This window comes from Leucoraja erinacea, chromosome 15, assembly GCF_028641065.1.
Source record: "Leucoraja erinacea ecotype New England chromosome 15, Leri_hhj_1, whole genome shotgun sequence".
NCBI lineage: Eukaryota > Metazoa > Chordata > Chondrichthyes > Rajiformes > Rajidae > Leucoraja > Leucoraja erinaceus.
Window position 1 is genome coordinate 22,266,305 of NC_073391.1, and position 18,220 is coordinate 22,284,524.

General features: G+C 41.9%; 1 protein-coding gene across 1 annotated transcript in view; it reads left to right on the forward strand.

Moving 5' to 3' along the window:
* nhlrc2 (NHL repeat containing 2) overlaps positions 1–18,220 on the forward strand; it is a 77,275-nt gene that overhangs the window by 45,484 nt on the left and 13,571 nt on the right. Inside the window, exons 6-7 of the mRNA XM_055646897.1 lie at positions 2,450–2,543; positions 6,016–6,244. Coding sequence (XP_055502872.1) covers positions 2,450–2,543; positions 6,016–6,244 — 323 coding nt within the window. The remainder of the gene's footprint in view (positions 1–2,449; positions 2,544–6,015; positions 6,245–18,220) is intronic.

An 18,220-nucleotide genomic window follows, 5' to 3' on the forward strand; every position in this document is an offset into this window, starting at 1 on the left:
CAATTCAAAGTTAGTATTCAATGGCATTTTTCAGCACATAAAAGATTATTAAGCAAGAAACTCAACAAATTTAATGCAAATGGATTAGCAATATTACGGTATATTTCCCCATAATTAGTAATGGTTTAGTGGTGGCTCATATCTCTGAGACACAAGTCGTGGTTACAAATTCCACTCAGAGACTTGAAGCACAGAATCCGAACTGAAGTGTCAGTGAGGAATTTAAAGTCCTGCAATGGCAGTGATACTGTATTTCAGAAAAGGATAAACAGATTTGCATTTCTTCTCTCTTGTAAAAAGAGAATACATAAATCTTTAACATTATGAAAAATTTGTCAAATGCCACAAATATTTAGTTAGGAATGTGGTAAACTAGAATCTATCAATGTAACATACTAATTGGAAAATCAAATGGGAAATTCAGAAGAACTATCTTGAAGAACCAAAGTGGTGAGAATGTGGAGCACACTTCCTCACAGAGTAGCTGAGGCAAATAGTAAAGACGCATTTAAGGGTAAAGCACATAGGTATTTGGTGGTCCTGGAATAGGATATTACATTGGTTCAGATGTAAGAGAGAAAGCCTAAGAGTAGCATTAGTTAGGCCAAAAGAGCTATTTCTGTGAATTTGCCATCTAAGGTGGCGATATGAGATTGATTTGCACTATTTTTTGAGGAAAAGCAATCTTTTTCCTGGAGAACTTGACAATATTTTCGCTTAACCTAAATGCAAGTCTTTCTTATTGTATAATATTTTCATACAGCTACCTTGTTTATAATTCAATGCTGAAGCAGCATTTCAGTTAATTATGCAAGTGGATGTTCATCTCTTGCTGAAACCTCATCTATGACTTTTCTTTCCCTCTGGACTTGACTATTGCAACACACTCTTTCTTATTCTATTCTCGGTAAACTTTACTCAAAACTCTTCTGCTTATTCTTTTACTTGGATTACATTTTACTTGTATTTCATTTATGGTGCTCATTTAAACAATGCCTCAATTTTACGTTCTCAATCTTGTATTCATAACTCGCCTCAACGCAATATGTAATCTTTTTAAGTCCTGGCTAAAATATCTGCTCTCTAATTCAAGCCTCCTGCTGTAATTTATTCACATCACTCTTGGTGGCTGTGCACTGGCAGCTGAGGGCCTGTGCTCTTGAATTATCTATCTAAACCATACCCTCTCTCTTAATGTTTAATAAACTCTTTTAAAGCTTATGTTCATCCATCCTATTATCCGTGGCTTGGTGTCAATATTTGTTTGATAATGCTACAATGCAATGCTTTTAAAGTCCCTGCAAAGATAGAGATTGTTTAAACCACTAACAACCACCATGCATGCACAAGTTATTTTTAAGATTAATTATACTAATTTTAAATCAAGGTTAGGGCATGATCCTGTTCTAGATTTTAATAAACGTTGAAAATAAAGCCCCTGTCTCACTGGGGTGACCTAATTGGCGAATTTAGACGAGTTTGCCCTCGACTCATACTCGCAGCATGGTCGACACAAGATCCTAGGAGGTGTTTGTAACTCTTCTCCATGCTCGAGAGTAGTCCCCGCGTACTCGAGGCCTCAGCTAGGTCACGGCGTATTTTTCAACACGAGTAAAAAAAGGTCGCCATTAAAAAAATCTATATTTTTTTACTCATATGTTTAGTCGATATAGGTTGTAGTAGGTCGGCATGTTATTCGTAGGTAATCGAGGGTAGTCGAAGGTAGTTGAAGGTAGTCGTAGATAGTCTTCAACATAGTCGAAGGAGGTCTTCAACATAGTCGAAGGAGAAGGAGGTCGTCTTCACTCTCCACTATTCGATGTCCAATTTTCCCGAAGCTAGTCGAAGCTAGTCTTCATCATAGTCAAATGAAGTCTATAGTCTGAGGAGGTCTTCAACATGACACTTTTTCGAACTCTCCTAAATTCTTCTAAACTCGCCAATTAGGTCGCCGCAGTGGGACGGGCTTAACTGATCTTAATGCCTTTGGCAGAATATAAAAGTATTTAACATTTAAAATGCTGTAAAACTCTGTTTTTTTAAGGATGGATAATAAATGCTGGTCTTGCAAGTAATGCCCATATTTCTTTAAATGTATAGGTAGATAAATTGTGCAGCCTGTTGAACCTGCTTGTCTATTCAATAAAATCAAGGCTGAATACCTGCATAAATTCTGCTGTCCCATGTTATCCTCATTTCCCTTCCTTTAGTCCCCCAAAAATATTTAGATTTCAGTCTTGAATATCCTTGTGCATGACTAGATTAACTGTTTCAAAGATTTACATTCTTCTCATTGAAGTAATCTTCCTCATCTCAGTCCTAAACAATCAATCTCTTCTTCTGAGTTATGATCCCTAGTTCTAGACTCTCACATCTTTCGCAATCTATCTCTCTCAAAAAAATTATACTTTGAAATTAATTCCCAAACTTTTAATTGTTCTATATCCAGGTCATGCTGAACACAATCTTTTGTTTATTGCAATGGCCGGCACTCATCAAATATGGGTCATTTTTTTAGAAGATGGAAAACTTCCAGGTGGAACGTAAGTCATTAAAGATAATATTTTAGTAATTTCTGAAAGTCACCCTGCAGCAGTATTGAACTGAGTTAACTTACATAACCTTCATTTGGAGTTAAAATTAACAGATTGGCATTGTTATTCGTATTCGTTGCTGGGTAGTTTTCTGTCAAGTGGTAATTGCACACTCTTTATAGAAGCTGCATGATTTAAATTCCAGTACAAACTGTGCGATGATGTGGCTGGAATTCCAAAGTCTCCAAGAATGCTCGTTTAGGTAGTGATATTTGGTTTCAGTTTTTCATTGCGTTATAATTTTTTCTTCTGTCTACATTAAAATGTTCATTAAGAAAAACATCTGCGTTTCGCCAAATTATTAATTGCATTGTAATGTATTCAGATTATGTAATTAAAAGAAGTGGTGCAACGTAAACTGAGTTTTTCAAAAATCATGCCTCTCAATGGAACGGTACAAAAAGGATATGGCTAAAGAATTGATCATTAGGTTCATGTATCCTAAATATCCAATCAAAATGACATGTTTTAATTGTTGCTCTAGTAAAACCTTGAAATATTTTGAGGTTGAAACTAATTTTCAAGTAATTATTTTTTGTGGTTCGAAAAAAACCAAGAAGACTGCGAAGGAATAGTTTTACCTGGAGTATTTCAGCTATTATATCAGGAATGGTTTAATTGGTGGAGCTGTCTATTTATATCTGCTAAATATCAGTAAATGTAAACAAAGTTTTAGAATGGAAACAATCTAATGGAAACAATCCACAGCTTAAGCTAGTTGCCATAATTTGTTCCGAGAGTGAATTGAAATGCTGTCTGCTATTAATACAATTTTCCTTTGCATATTTGACTTTTTTAACTTTTTTTTGCGAGGCAAATTCTCATAAATCCACCCATCTTATTGACCACTAAAAACAAATTGGTTTTCTCTCTTACACAGCATGATAAAAGCTTTCGGACCTGTTTCACTTTCCACAGATGATGCTTCACCTTATGAGAGCTTCCTGAATCACTTGTTTTATTAATGCACAAAGTACACGTTATAGAGGCAGAGTCTTATAGCGTGGAAACAGGCCCATTGGTCCAACTTGCCCACACCAGCCAACATGTCCCAACTATTCTAGTCCTAACTGCCCACATTTGACCCATATCCCTCTAAACCTGTCCTATCCATGTACCTGTCTAAATGTTTCATAAATGTTGCAATAGTACCTGCCTCAACTATCTCCTCCAGCAGCTCATTCCACACAGCTACCACCCTTTGTGTGAAAAAGTTACCTCTCGAGTTCTCTTTAAATTGTCTCATCTCACCCCCCGCCCCCACCTTAAACCTATCACCTCCGGTTCTTGATTCCCCTACTCTGGGCGAGAGACTCAGTGCATTACCCAATTTAGAGCACCTCTATAAGATCACTCCTCATCTTCCTGCACTCCAAGGAATAGAATCCTGGCCTGATCCTAGTTGCTGCAAGGGAACATGGAAATTTGGGGACATGAGTGAATTGGGAAAGTTAACCAGACAGATTAAACGATCATGAAATTAACAGTGAACGGACGAGAATGTTGGAGTGAATGATGGGCATAAAATATGGGATGTCAGGACTGTCTTATGAAGAAAGACTGGATAGACTTGGGTTTATACTCTCTAGAATTTAGGAGATTGAGAGGGGATCTTATAGAAACTTACAAAATTCTTAAGGGGTTGGACAGGCTAGATGCAGGAAGATTGTTCCCGATGTTGGGGAAGTCCAGGACAAGGGGTCACAGCTTAAGGATAAAGGGGAAATCCTTTAGAACCGAGATGAGGAGAACCTTTTTCACACAGAGAGTGGTGAATCTCTGGAACTCTCTGCCACAGAGGGTAGTTGAGGCCAGTTCATTGGCTATATTTAAGAGGGAGTTAGATGTGGCCCTTGTGGCAAAGGGGATCAGAGGGTATGGAGAGAAGGCAGGTACGGGATACTGAGTTGGATGATCAGCCATGATCATATTGAATGGCGGTGCAGGCTCGAAGGGCCGAATGGCCTACTCCTGCACCTAATTTCTATGTTTCTATATGGTCGAGAATGAGAAGGAAAATTAGATTGAATTAGAGTGGAAAAGAACAATGGGGCGTGTAAAGTTTAAAATGTTATATTTTTAAAAAATCACCACCCAAAATCAGCATATATGGGAATTTAGACTTGTTGCCGCTGATTTCGCAGCTAGCATACTTTATTGGGCAGTAATTCGTACACATTCTGAAAGGGTAGTTACTAAAATTGACATGACTTTCTCTGCTATGTTTAGTTCATTGCTACCATGTGGGAACTTTCTGCCATTCAATGCAGTTCATGTCAAAGCAGACAGTAAGATGCCATTTTCCTGTAGCTAACAGGAAGATGACACATCTCAATAAGCTCGCCTGAAGTTGTGGAGTCAAACAGAATGGAAACAGGCCATTTGGCCCAACGTACCCATGCCAAACAAGATGCCCCATCTACACTACCCCCACATGCCTGTGTTTGTACCATATACCTCTAAACCGTTCCTGTCCATGTACCTATCCAAACGTATTTTAAATGTTGTTATAGTACCTACAGCTACCTCAACTACCTTCTCTGGCAGTTCATTCCAAATACGCACCACCCTCTGTGTGAATAGGTTGCACCTCAGGTTCTTATTAAACTATTCCCATCTTACCTTAAACCTATGTCCTCTGGTTCTTGATTCCCCTACTAAACAATCTTGTATGCCTCGATATGATCATCCCTCATCCTCCTGCATTCCAAGGAAAACAGTCTTATCCAGCTCAACCTCTCCCTATAGCTTAGTCCCTCAAGTCCTGGCAACATCTTTGTAAATCTTCTCTACGCTCTTTCCAGCTGAACAACATCCTTCCTGTAGCAGGATGACCAAATCGGAACACAATACTCCTAATGCAAGTTACTGCATAGTTTATGCACAAATAACACAGTATCATGGCCTCATGTCGTTAAACAGCAAATTTCTGCTATTGGTTTAAGCCAAAGAACAGCACTGGGAAATTTAGATGCAGCTTTTCTGTATCCTTGTGATCCACCAGGGAGTCCAAACCAAAAATAAAATCTAAAAGCATTCACATACCTCTGTGGCTGCTGCCAGTCTGTTCAGATGCATTCCAGGCAGTGTCACTTGGTTAATGTGCTTTCCAAAATAGTGAGGAATATGCAGAAGAAAGAAATTGCTATGTTGTTCACTATGAATAGGTACCAATTATGTTTTAGAGAACATGTTGTTCATTATTTGAATTGGATCACATACAGAAATTTTAAATCGTCTAAACTGTTGATCTAATTCAAATATTGCAGTAATTTGTGTATAGCTTGGTTTAACTACATATCCTCGTAAAAAAAGAAAATATTTACATTTTCATTCTAAACACATTTAAAATGATGTAATGCAGCTTATATATTTATATTTGTTTTATTAATGTGCATATCAATTTACCTGTGCCTCCCAGTGAGTACAAGAAGGGAACTTGCGTTCGTTTTGCTGGAAATGGTCATGAGGAAAATAGAAACAATTCCTACCCTCGCAAAGCAGGATTTGCTCAGCCATCAGGCTTGTGTGTAGCTCCCCGGGAGTGGAATTGCCTTTTTGTTGCAGACAGTGAGAGCAGCACAATCCGTTCTGTATCACTAAAGGATGGTGCCGTAAAAAAACTGGTGGGAGGAGAAAGGGATCCTATGGTAAGTAAGTTCAACATTTTAAAATGAAGTTTACATATATTTTGTACATAAAATGATGAAGCAAAGTCGGCTGTAACATACAAGATCTGAGACGGGTTCAGCTGCATCAATTATTTTCTTGTGGTATTTTGGCTTACAATCAAAGAAATACAAAAATATTCAAATGGATGGAACGGATAGCGGCTACATCGCCAAAATAAGATGATTTTGCCACATTTTTCTTTATGGTGCCATTATAGGTTTAATTGGACAGGAAGATATTAATAGAATATGAGTGAGTGCTGGAAAGTGGCGCTGAGGCAAAGTGCACTTGTTATCATTAATTGAGCAGACTGCGTATGAAGGACAGAATGGCCTACATATCCTCCCCAGCTTATGATCTGTACATTGTACATTGCCTGTACATTGGGGTGAATATTGGGTATGAATTTGCTGGCTGCTGAGGAGCATGCATCTTCTGCCATGTGGGAATGCTGCATTTTCGACTTGCACACTGGGTTTACAAACAGGTTTCAGGAACGGAACACTGCTATAACCTATGTAGGACCTTTTTTTCATTACTAATTCATAAAAGTCCAGTTTTTGTTTTATTATTGGTCGAAGTAATATTGATAACAGAAAAAACCCCAACAGTTCTGAACAAATACTTTCTCAAATCAGGATTTTCTTATCAAAATGATTTTAACTTCAGCAATGAATATGCTAGCGCCAGTGTTGATGAATACTAAATATTAGTTTTGCCCTTGTGATGTTGAGAATCTGAGGACCTTGTACGTGGTAAGCAAGATTGCAGCCGCATTTGGAGTGCATGTTTCAGATTTGCGATTTGCTGTTTTCGATGAGTTCAACCTGGAGTCTCCTTATAATAGTCTGTTGGAGCATGGACTATGCCACACTTGAGCATGGAAACAATACTATCTACACAGTTTAGCAGACACTAAAGGTAATTCCATTAAATAACTTGCAGGAATTGTTGGGAGAGATTGATTGTCGGAGCCAATTATTATCAATCTTTCAGAAAAAGGAAACGAGCAAGAAATTTCACTTTAACCACTGCAAGACATCAGGTTATATATTTCAATTACCACATATAGTGAACTAAATTGTCACATATCATTATATTTCTGGCTGGAATGCACATGGATTTCAAGTTAACAAAAGTGTTCTCTATAATAATGCCACTGAGTCTGAAATTGTATAGTTTACAAAAATACCAAAATAAAACAACAGACAAAATCTCGCACATTTAGAATGTTTAGGTCCTCCATCCTAATTATGAGAATAGGAAGCAAAAAGCAATTCTCATCATAAACTTCATAAGTTGTGACTTAGCTTTTGCTGCAGAAAGGATGGATTCAGAAAAATCTGAAACATCAAGTCACGTTTATTATCAAATTCACAAGTACGGTGGGATATAGGTACAATGAAAATCTTACCTGAAGCAGCATTACAGGCACATAGACTCAGACAAACATACAAAAACATAAATCATACATAACTTGTACATAAATTACACGTAAAAATCTGCAAGGTAGTAAAATGAGAAAACTCTTTATGAGTCAATACAGGAGTGGAATGAAGATTTAAAGTGACAGGCAACTAGAATCTCAAGGTAAAGTTCATTTGAAGGTACCGTCCCTTCTTTAGACTTTTAGACTTTAGAGATATTGCGCGAAAATAGGTCCTTCGGCCCACCGGGTCCGCGCTGTCCAGCGATCCCCGTACACCAGCACTATCCTACCCACTAGGAACAATTTACAATTTTACCGGTCAATTAACCTACAAACCTATACGTATTTGGGGTGTGGGAGAAAACCTACGCGGTCACAGGGAGAACTTACAAAATCCGTACAGATGGCACCCGTAGTCAGGATCGAACTTGGGTCTCTGGTGCTGTAAGGCAGCAACTACCACTGCGTCACTGTGCCGCTCCTTTTTTTCTAAGGTGCTGGAGTTTAGAAGATTGAGGGGGGATCTCATTGAAACATACAAAATAGTGAAAGGCTTGGATAGAGTGGATGTGGAGAGGATGTTTCCACTAGTGGGAGCGTCTAGGACTAGATGTCATAACCTCAGCATTAAAGAACGTGATTTCAGGAAGGAGATGAGGAGAAATTTCTTTAGTCAGAGGGTGGTGATTCTGTGGAATTCTTTGCCACAGAAGGCTGTGGAGACAAAGTCAGTGGATATTTTTAAGACAGATAGATTTTTGATTAGTACAGGTGTCAAAGGTTATGGGGAGAAGGCAGGAGAATGGGGTTAGGAGGGAGCGATAGATCAGCCATGATTGAATGGTGGAGTGGACTTGATGGGCCGAATGGCCTAATTCTACTATCATATGACCCAAGGCCAATCCCCCACATTATTGGTAAACTGGTGTGATTCTCACGTTCTCTGGTGTGATTCTCCACATTAAAGCACATTATTCTTTAAACTGATAGTCTCACGTTGAGTGTGCCTCACACAACTTGGTAATGTTGATGTAGAAGTTCTGAATTACTATACTTTGACAGTAGAGGAGTTTTTGGGTCAGTCACGGTTGGTATAGTCCATGAGGATTCTGATATTTCCAAGTCTCACACTTCAGATTGTAGAATGAAAGTTACCTGTGCCTGGTTTCTTTTAATATGGGGAGCAAATGGTATCCCTGCTGATCTAAAATTTGGCCACAACCAAAAACAGTCACAGATGCAGAATTTCATTACCAACATATGGGAAGAGGATATATCAGAGGACCTGAGTGATGCAGCAATCAGGATCAAGAAAGGATTCAAATTTGATTGTGATAACCACTGAGACATCTCCTTGGTGTGTGCCACTGCAAGGATCCTCAAACATCTTCTCCTGGTGGCTGAAGAGTTATCCCCACATTGTAGTAAGGAGTGCATTCATTTATAGATGCAGCAGATAGGATCTCCACCACATACTAAGTTCAAATGAAAGGAAGACAACAGCACCGTAAGGATGTCCATCCCTACTAAAGTCTTTTACACCATCATAGGAGGGAACAGTGGGCCATTCATCTCAAATTCAGTTAGCTGTAGAAATTCATCTCCACTTTATTTATGGTTCATGTTGGCAAGTAAGAAATGATCCTAACCTACAGCAGAGCCAATTTCAATGATTCTCCATCACTCCCTAATTTGTTCTTCCATCTCCATTAACCAGTTCCCTTCTCAGGGCACTTCCTGCAGGTAATTCAATATGTATCATAGAATGATACAGCACAAGAACAGGCTCTTCGGCCCACCAAGTCCATGCCGAACATGATGCCAATATCCCTCCATTCCCTTCGTATCCATGTACCCATGCAAAGGTCTCTTAAAAGCCACTATCATATCTGCCTTCAGGAAGAAAGGTTTCGGCCTGAAACGTTGCCTATTTCCTTTGCTCCATAGATGCTGCTGCACCCGCTGAGTTTCTCCAGCTTTTTTGTGTACCTATCATATCTGCCTCCACTACGACCCCTGGCAGTATGTTCCAGGCACACCCCATCAACTGTGTAAAACAAAACTTGCTCTGCGCATCTTTAAATTTTGCCCCTTGCACCTTAAAACAATGCCCTCAAGTATTTGATGTTTCCATCCTGGGAAAAGGGTTCTGTGTCTATCCTATCTATGTTCTCCCATCAACCTCCAGCGTCCAGAGAAAACAATTCAACCTCACCCTATACCTAATGCCTAATGTAGGCATCATTCTGGTAAACCTCCTCCGTACTCTTTCCAAAACCTCAACATTCTTCCTGTTTTGGGGTGATCAGAAGTACATGCTCTAAATATGGCCCAACGAAAGTCCCATAAATCTGCACCATGGCTTCCTGACTCTTATTCTCAAGGCCCCATCCAATTAAGGCAAGCATACCATATGCCTTCTTTACCAATTTATCTACTTGTGTTGCCATTTTAAGGGAGTAATAGACTTGGCCCCCCAAATCCCTCTGTACATCAATGCTGTTAAGGGTCTTTCCATCAATTGTATATTTTTGCCTAACATTTTATCTCCCAAAGTACAACTCCTCGCTTGCTCAGATCAAACTCCACCTGCCATTTGTCCGCAGATGGAGTTTAGCCCAAGCAAGTGTGAGCTGCGGCACATTGAGAAGTTGAATGTAAGGGGAGAATATACAATTAATGGCAAGACTCTTCCATGACATTTTACCTTGTGCTTTCCCACCATCCAGAGACCTAAACAATGGTGGGTGGAAAGAGCACAGTAGGCCCTGTAAATCACTGGAAGCTATGAAATGCATGGATTCTTCAATGCTGTCAAGGTCATCTATAGACAGACTCCACTCTGCTGACAGCCAAGAACTTACCACAAAGAGATCAGTCAACATCTACAGGAAAGAACAGTTCGAAGACCTCCTCAGCCACAATTCAGATCTTGACATGAAAGTCCTGTTCTCTTTTTCTCAAAAGCCAGTTTGGTTCTGTTTTGCCACTAGTCCTAACAAGAAACCGAGAAAGCCATTTCACAACTAAATAACTCAAGAAATGTATTGTACACCCAAAAGAACAGAACAACCTGTCACTTGCCCAAGCAGCTGTTCCCACGTCAACCTGTCACTTGCCCAAGCAGTTGTCCCCACGTGCCTTAAAACTGCCTCCATCGTGCCGGTGCCAAAACATTCCACTGCGGCAAGCCTCAACGACTTCCACCCAGTTGCACTTACTCCCATCATCACCAAGTGCTTCGAGAGGCTGGTCCTGGCACACCTCAAAGGCTGCCTACCCCCCACATTGGATCCCTATCAGTTTGCCTACTGCAAGAACAGGAGTACCTCTCCCACCTCGACAACAGAGACACTTACGTAAGAATGCTGTTCATCGATTACAGCTCAGCATTCAACACCATTATACCCTCTAAACTGATCACCAAACTCGGTAATCTGGGCATCGACCCCTCCCTCTGCAACTGGATACTGGATTTTCTAACCAACAGACCCCAGTCTGTTAGGTTAGACAAGCACACTTCTTCAACCCTCACCCTGAACACCGGCGTTCCACAGGGCTGTGTGCTGAGCCCCTTCCTCTACTCCCTCTTCACCTACGACTGCACACCTGTACATGGTACTAACACCATCATCAAGTATGCAGATGATACAACGGTGATTGGCCTCATCAGCAACAATGATGAGTCGGCCTATAGGGAGGAGGTCCAGTTCCTAGCAGCATGGTGCGCTGACAACAACCTGGCCCTTAACTCCAAGAAGACCAAGGAGCTCATTGTAGACTTCAGGAAGTCTAGGGGCAGCGCGCACACCCCCATCCACATCAACGGGACGGAGGTGGAACGTGTTTCCAGCTTCAGGTTCCTGGGGGTCAACATCTCCGATGACCTCTCTTGGACCCACAATACCTCAACACTGGTCAAGAAGGCTCACCAGCGTCTCTTCTTCCTGAGGAGACTGAAGAAGGTCCATCTGTCCCCTCAGATTCTGGTGAACTTCTACCGCTGCACCATCGAGAGCATCCTTACCAACTGTATCACAGTATGGTATGGCAACTGCTCTGTCTCCGACCGGAAAGCACTGCAGAGGGTGGTGAAAATTGCCCAACGCATCACCGGTTCCTCACTCCCCTCCATTGAGTCTGTCCAAAGCAAGCGTTGTCTGCGGAGGGCGCTCAACATCGCCAAGGACTGCTCTCACCCCAACCATGGACTGTTTACCCTCCTACCATCCGGGAGGCGCTACAGGTCTCTCCGTTGCCGGACCAGTAGGTCCAGGAACAGCTTCTTCCCTGCAGCTGTCACACTACTCAACACTGTACCTCGGTGACTGCCAATCACCACCCCCCCCCCCCCCCGGACACTCCTCCCACAGGAAAAACACTATGACTGTATGCATGTAAATAGATTTATTTATTGAAATCATATTCTATGTCGCTCTTCCAGGGAGATGCTAACTGCATTTCGTTGTCTCTGTATTGTACACTGACAATGACAATTAAAGTTGTTGAATCTGAATCTGAGTAAGTAAGCATTCCTGGAGACCAAAGACTGCTCTGGTTCTGGTAACCCCAACCCCTGCTTCAAACTTCAGTTCTGCCCTTGGATGAGTATTGCATACTTCCTCAATCAAAAATGTGCTGCTTTGGTGTTGGATCACAGATAGGAGTGTGAGTCAGGGATGGCTGGTGAACATGGACCCGGATTGGGTTTGATTGGGGAAGAGCCTTGTGCTACGGTTAATGGAGATTAAAGGAGGAAGGGTGGGGTGATGTACCCTGACCCTGTTCTATGGGATGTATGGGGAGAGGTTCGAAGCAGAAAAACATGGTCAGAGTTTTATTGCAGTGCTGCAAAAGAGGCATTATGTAAGCTATTATACTGTCCTTGGCACTTTCAATACAGAAATATTGTCAAGGGCCTGATTGTCACATGCTTAGAGGTGTCCTATTTTGATTTTCCAGAGTGATGCAAAATGATCTGAAAATGATTATTATCAAGATAAAACAAAAAACAAATTTCAATCAAATGACACTGGAAAGAAAAACACAATGTACTAATAAAGGACGCAAGGTGATGGAGTTAAGGCCCTGTCCCACTTACGTGCCCTTGGCATGCAAATTAAGCGACCTTGTCGTCGTGTTAAGGCGCACGGGTATCGTGTGGCCGCGCGGGGCTGGTCCCACTGAGAAGCGCGGAGAGGTATGGAGTTGTGCGGCGCTCCGAAATTTTGTAGCGAACGAAATCTTCGCGCGCCACCGGCCTGTCGCGTAACTGACAGCCAAAGTGGGACAGGCCCAAGACCCTGGCGCGACGCAACGTCTCACCTCCAACAGCAACAGAAGCAAGGAAACGATCGTTGAGCTCGGCCTGGGGCTCACGGCCGTTGCAGTCCAGATCCGCCCCCACTCCTACTCCCAGAACGGGGCCAAGAAGATTGAAGATAGACACAAAATGCTGGAGTAACTCAGCTGGACAGGCAGCATCTCTGGAGAGAAGGAATGGATGACGTTTCGGGTCAAGACCCTGCTTTCAGACTGAAGAAGGGTCTCGATCCGAAACATCACCCATTGCTTCTCTCCAGAGATGCTGTCGGTCCCGCTGAGTTACTCCTGCATTTTGTGTCCATCTTCAAATGACGTCACGCGCTCCAGACGGCTGTGCGGACGCATGAAGTCGCGCACGACCTTCGCGGGACTGTCACGCCTCAACACAACCACGAGGTCACGTAATTAGCGTGCCAAGGATCCGTAAGTGGGACAGGGGCTTAACTCAGCAGGTCAGGCAACATCTCTGGAGAACACAGATAAGTGACGTTTCAGGTCTAGATCCTTCTTCAGACCTGAAATGTTCTCCAGAGATGCTGCCTAACCCACACAGTTATTCCAGCACTTTGTGTTCATTTGTGTATTAACCAGCATCTGCAGTTCTTTGTTTCTACTACGCGCTGATGTGCCATACAGCTGCTTTTCACTGAAAAGTGCAGGCATGCTTACTTTTTGATCCATTATCATTCACAACCAAAATAGATCTCTAAAATGGCAACTTTCTTAATGTTTGTCCTCGTCTTTGTTAACTTTCATCGGGTCTTTTAGATAGTATACATAGTATACATAGTTTTGACCTTGGCTGTTGCCTTGTTCCTAGTAAGCTGCATTATTGACTTCTGGGAAAAGTACAATAGAATACCAGGCAGGATTCCCGCTTCACTCCTGCTCTTCTCAGTCATGTCCCAAAATTCCAATTCCTAAATCATGGAAGAGCCTATTGCGTAAATCAGATAGGCATTCCTACTTTTTGTACGCTTGTATTGACTGGAATGAGAAATATGTGGATCATCCAATTCGCCAACCAACAAATAGAACCTGGTACCACAGAGCCCTACACTTGGCATCAGATTATGTTTGCCTGACTCTAGCTATAATGTTGAATGCATTGCAGCTTTTGAGAGGATTTTACATAATTTAAGCAATAAATAATGGTAGACATTCACTGGGATTACTATGTGGAAAAAGGATCAAGGAGAAACATTTTAATCATCCCATTCCAACCAAGAACGGCTTCAGCAGAGGTGGTGTGACAAACTTGTTCAAGCCACAGGCTGTTCAACCATATCAATCAAACGTAGCCCATCTTGTAATTTCAGGCCAATTCTGTAAAGATCATGAGTTGTTTGTGCTTCCCCTATTATGCTCTGACCGTCTAGATAAGGGGAAGTCCAGATGTACAGTTATCGTCACTTTTGTGGATTGGGACTCAGAAGCGACCTGAGTTGCCTTTATGTCAGTTACCTCAGCTTTCCACACTTCACACCAAGAACAGACCTATTACTGGACTGAAGACGACCATAGAAACATAGAAATTAGGTGCAGAAGTAGGCCATTCGGCCCTTCGAGCCTGCACCGCCATTCAATATGATCATGGCTGATCATCCAACTCAGTATCCCGTACCTGCCTTCTCTCCATACCCGCTGATCCCCTTAGCCACAAGGGCCACATCTAACTCCCTCTTAAATATAGCCAATGAACTGGCCTCGACTACCCTCTGCGGCAGAGAGTTCCAGAGACTCACCACTCTCTGTGTGAAAAAAGTTCTTCTCATCTCGGTTTTAAAGGATTTCCCCCTTATCCTTAAGCTGTGACCCCTTGTCCTGGACTTCCCCAACATCGGGAGCAATCTTCCTGCATCTAGCTTGTCCAACCCCTTAAGAATTTTGTAAGTTTCTATAAGATCCCCTCTCAATCTCCTAAATTCTAGAGAGTATAAACCAAGTCTATCCAGTCTTTCTTCATAAGAAAGTCCTGACATCCCAGGAATCATTCTGGTGAACCTTCTCTGCACTCCCTCTATGGCATTAATGTCCTTCCTCAGATTTGGAGACCAAAACTGTACGCAATACTCCAGGTGTGGTCTCACCAAGACCCTGTACAACTGCAGTGGAACCTTCTGGGCATTATCCCAGGGTACATTTACATATACAGTTACAAGCTGCCAGCCATTTTCGAAATCTGAATGCTTGGATCTCCCATTATAGCTATCTCTAATATTTAAAGTCTACTACATAGTGTTTATAAATGCTTGACAAAATTTATATCTGAACTACTACTTTCCTCTACAGTATTAGCTTGGTAATCTCTAAGTACCAGGCTCAATATGGGTTTTCCATAAATTATCTTTGATAAGCTAAAACTCCAGGTGTTTAGCATTTAGACATAAACTCAATGCACTGGTTGCTGCCTAAAACTGACAGGAACTGGACAGGACAGGAGCTGGACATTCATTCTTTGAGGGAATAAATATAGAACATTTTCAAAACGGTTTTAGGTGTTTCATCACCCAGAAAGGAAACTGTTTAAAAGGGCCCTTCTATGGATTGCCATAGTAATAATCCTCCTTTCTGCTTTATTTAATATATTGCTCTGAACTCATTCCCCTTATTTCTTTTCAGTCATCAGCAGAGTTATTGACTGTCTCTGCACACTTATATGCTGAGGCATTTGCACGTCTACCCATATTTGGACAATTGGCTAATCGGAGCCTGTTGTCAGGAAGCTGCATATGTATGTCTCTAGTCTCCACAGACAGGAATGCTGCATCGCACTGTATATCTTTCATCACAAAGTTAAAAAACAGTGAATGTTTTGATCTGGTGGATTGATCTGTAGGCTTTCAATAGGTTATATCATTATTTCAAATTTATCATTATCACATTCTTGAAACCTGATATAAAGAAAAGTTTGACTTCATACATGAAGATAAATCCATGTATCAGTAATAATTATTCATAACTGCCAGCTTTTTGATTGCTTAAGGTACATCATTTTTATCCCGTCAGTACATTTCAGGGTCATAAAATTCAAAGATGCCACCCCAGAGTAATGTATTTTTGGTCTGATGTCAGCAGCTATATTTTACCACCTGCTCTATCTGAATTGTTTGTTGAATGATCGGGGCAAAGAGCGGCAGCAGCCAGAACAGTGGCACCTCAGCTGGTTTTGTTGAACAGCAGCGTAGGTCTGAGTCTAGGCGAGCAATAGTGATAAGTGACTCTGTAGTTAAGTGTACAGGCACACATTTCTATGGCTGTGAGCAAGTCTCCAAGATTGTGTATTGATTCCCTGATGCTAAGGTCAAGGATGTTTACTGAGTGGCAGGGGGGATGAGCAGCCAGCGATCGTGGTCTATTATTAATACCAATGACACAGGCCGGAAGCAAAATTAAATGCTGCAAAGAGAGTTCAGGGAGTTAAGTAGCAGGCTAGTGAAGGGAAATTTATTAGGTAGGAGCTGGGGACAATAGGGAGCAGTTTTTATTGGGTCTTCATCTGACGTCTGGGAGCATAACACAAAGTGTAGGATTCATTGTTCAAGATTCCAGCACCTGCAGTCTGACTTTTGTCTGACATTTGGGAATCATTTAAAGACGAGCAGATCAGCGTTCAGGACTGGCATATTCCGGGTTAGGAGGAAGGATAGGAATGGCAAGGTAAGGGAACCTTGGATGATGAGAGAAGTTGTAAATTTGGTTAAAAAGAGAAAGGAAGCATGTGTAAGGTTTAGGACGATTAAGTCACACTCGATCTTTGGGGAATATAAAGAAAGCAGGAAAGAACTCAAGTGGGAAATTAAAAAGGGCTCTGAAATGTCTGGCAAGTGGGATGAAAGAGTAGAACCACTCAAGGATAAAGGAGCAAATTCATGCTTGGAGTTGGAGGACATAGTCAAGGTACTAAACAAGTACTTAGCATCAACATTCGTCACGGAGCATGTCGTGGAGGATAGTGAGCCCAGGGTGGGTTATACTAACATGCTTGGGCATTTTGAGATCGAGAAAGAGGCGGTGGTGCGTCTCTGAAAGAGCATTAGGTAGATAAGGCCTGAGGTTACTGAGATAGGCAAGAAAGGAGTTTGCTGGGGCATTGACGAAAATCAGTGCTACAACCTCTGTTGTTTGTGATTATATATAAATGACTTGGTCGAAAATGTAGATAGATTGGTTAGTAAATTTGCAGATGACACACAAAAAAATGAGTGGATTGACAGACAGTGAAGAAGGATGTAAAGTCACAGATACACACAGACAAATGGCAGATGGATTTTAACCTGGACAAGTATGAAGTGTTGCACTTTGGGAAGACAAATGTGAAGGGAAGTTATTCAGTTAATGGTAGACTGCACACAATAAAACGCTTAACAACTTTGATGTACAGACTGATTTTGGGATTACCTCCAGCTTTTGTGACTATCTGCACCTTCCTCTTCCCCCACTGACTCATCTGTCAATCAATCCCTCCTTGCATGGATCCACCTATCACTTGCCAACTCAATAGACAATAAGTGTAGGAGTAGGCCATTCGGCCCTTCGAGCCAGCACCGCCATTCAATGTGATCATGACTAATCATCCACAATCAGTACCCCATTCCTGCCTTCTCTCCATAGCCCTTAACTCTGCTATCCCTAAGTTAGATACTCTTCTCTTTAAAGCATCCAGAGAACACTCTGAGGCAGAGAATTCCACAGACTCGCAACTCTCTGTGTGAAAAGGTTTTTCCTCCTCTCCATTCTAAATGGCTTATCACTTATTCTTAAACTCATCATCATCGGCGGTCACTCGATACGAGTATGAATGTCCTCTCACGACTGCGTGACTTTGTTTAACGTGGGGAGACTGGTGCACAGACAGCCACCACACGGTCCTTTACAGATCTGGGTCAGGATCCAGTGGCATGGAGTCCAAGACGACCTGTGACCGTTTTCTGCTGCAGCCTTCATCCGCCTTCCCAGCCGTTGTGACGCTCCACTAAAGTCAGCCATCATCCTCCACCTATTCCACCGTTGAGGTCTAGGTTGGATAGCTCTTTGTTAGAGATCTCCCCCTCGACCTTACCGCCATTGGTGACCCTACCAGGAACATAGCTCCAGACAGCATCGCTCTCAGAATAAGGACCACACAAGCTTCTCCACCACGACAAGATGACAATCCACGGCAAAGTATATTCTTAAACTATGGCCCCTGGTTCTGGAC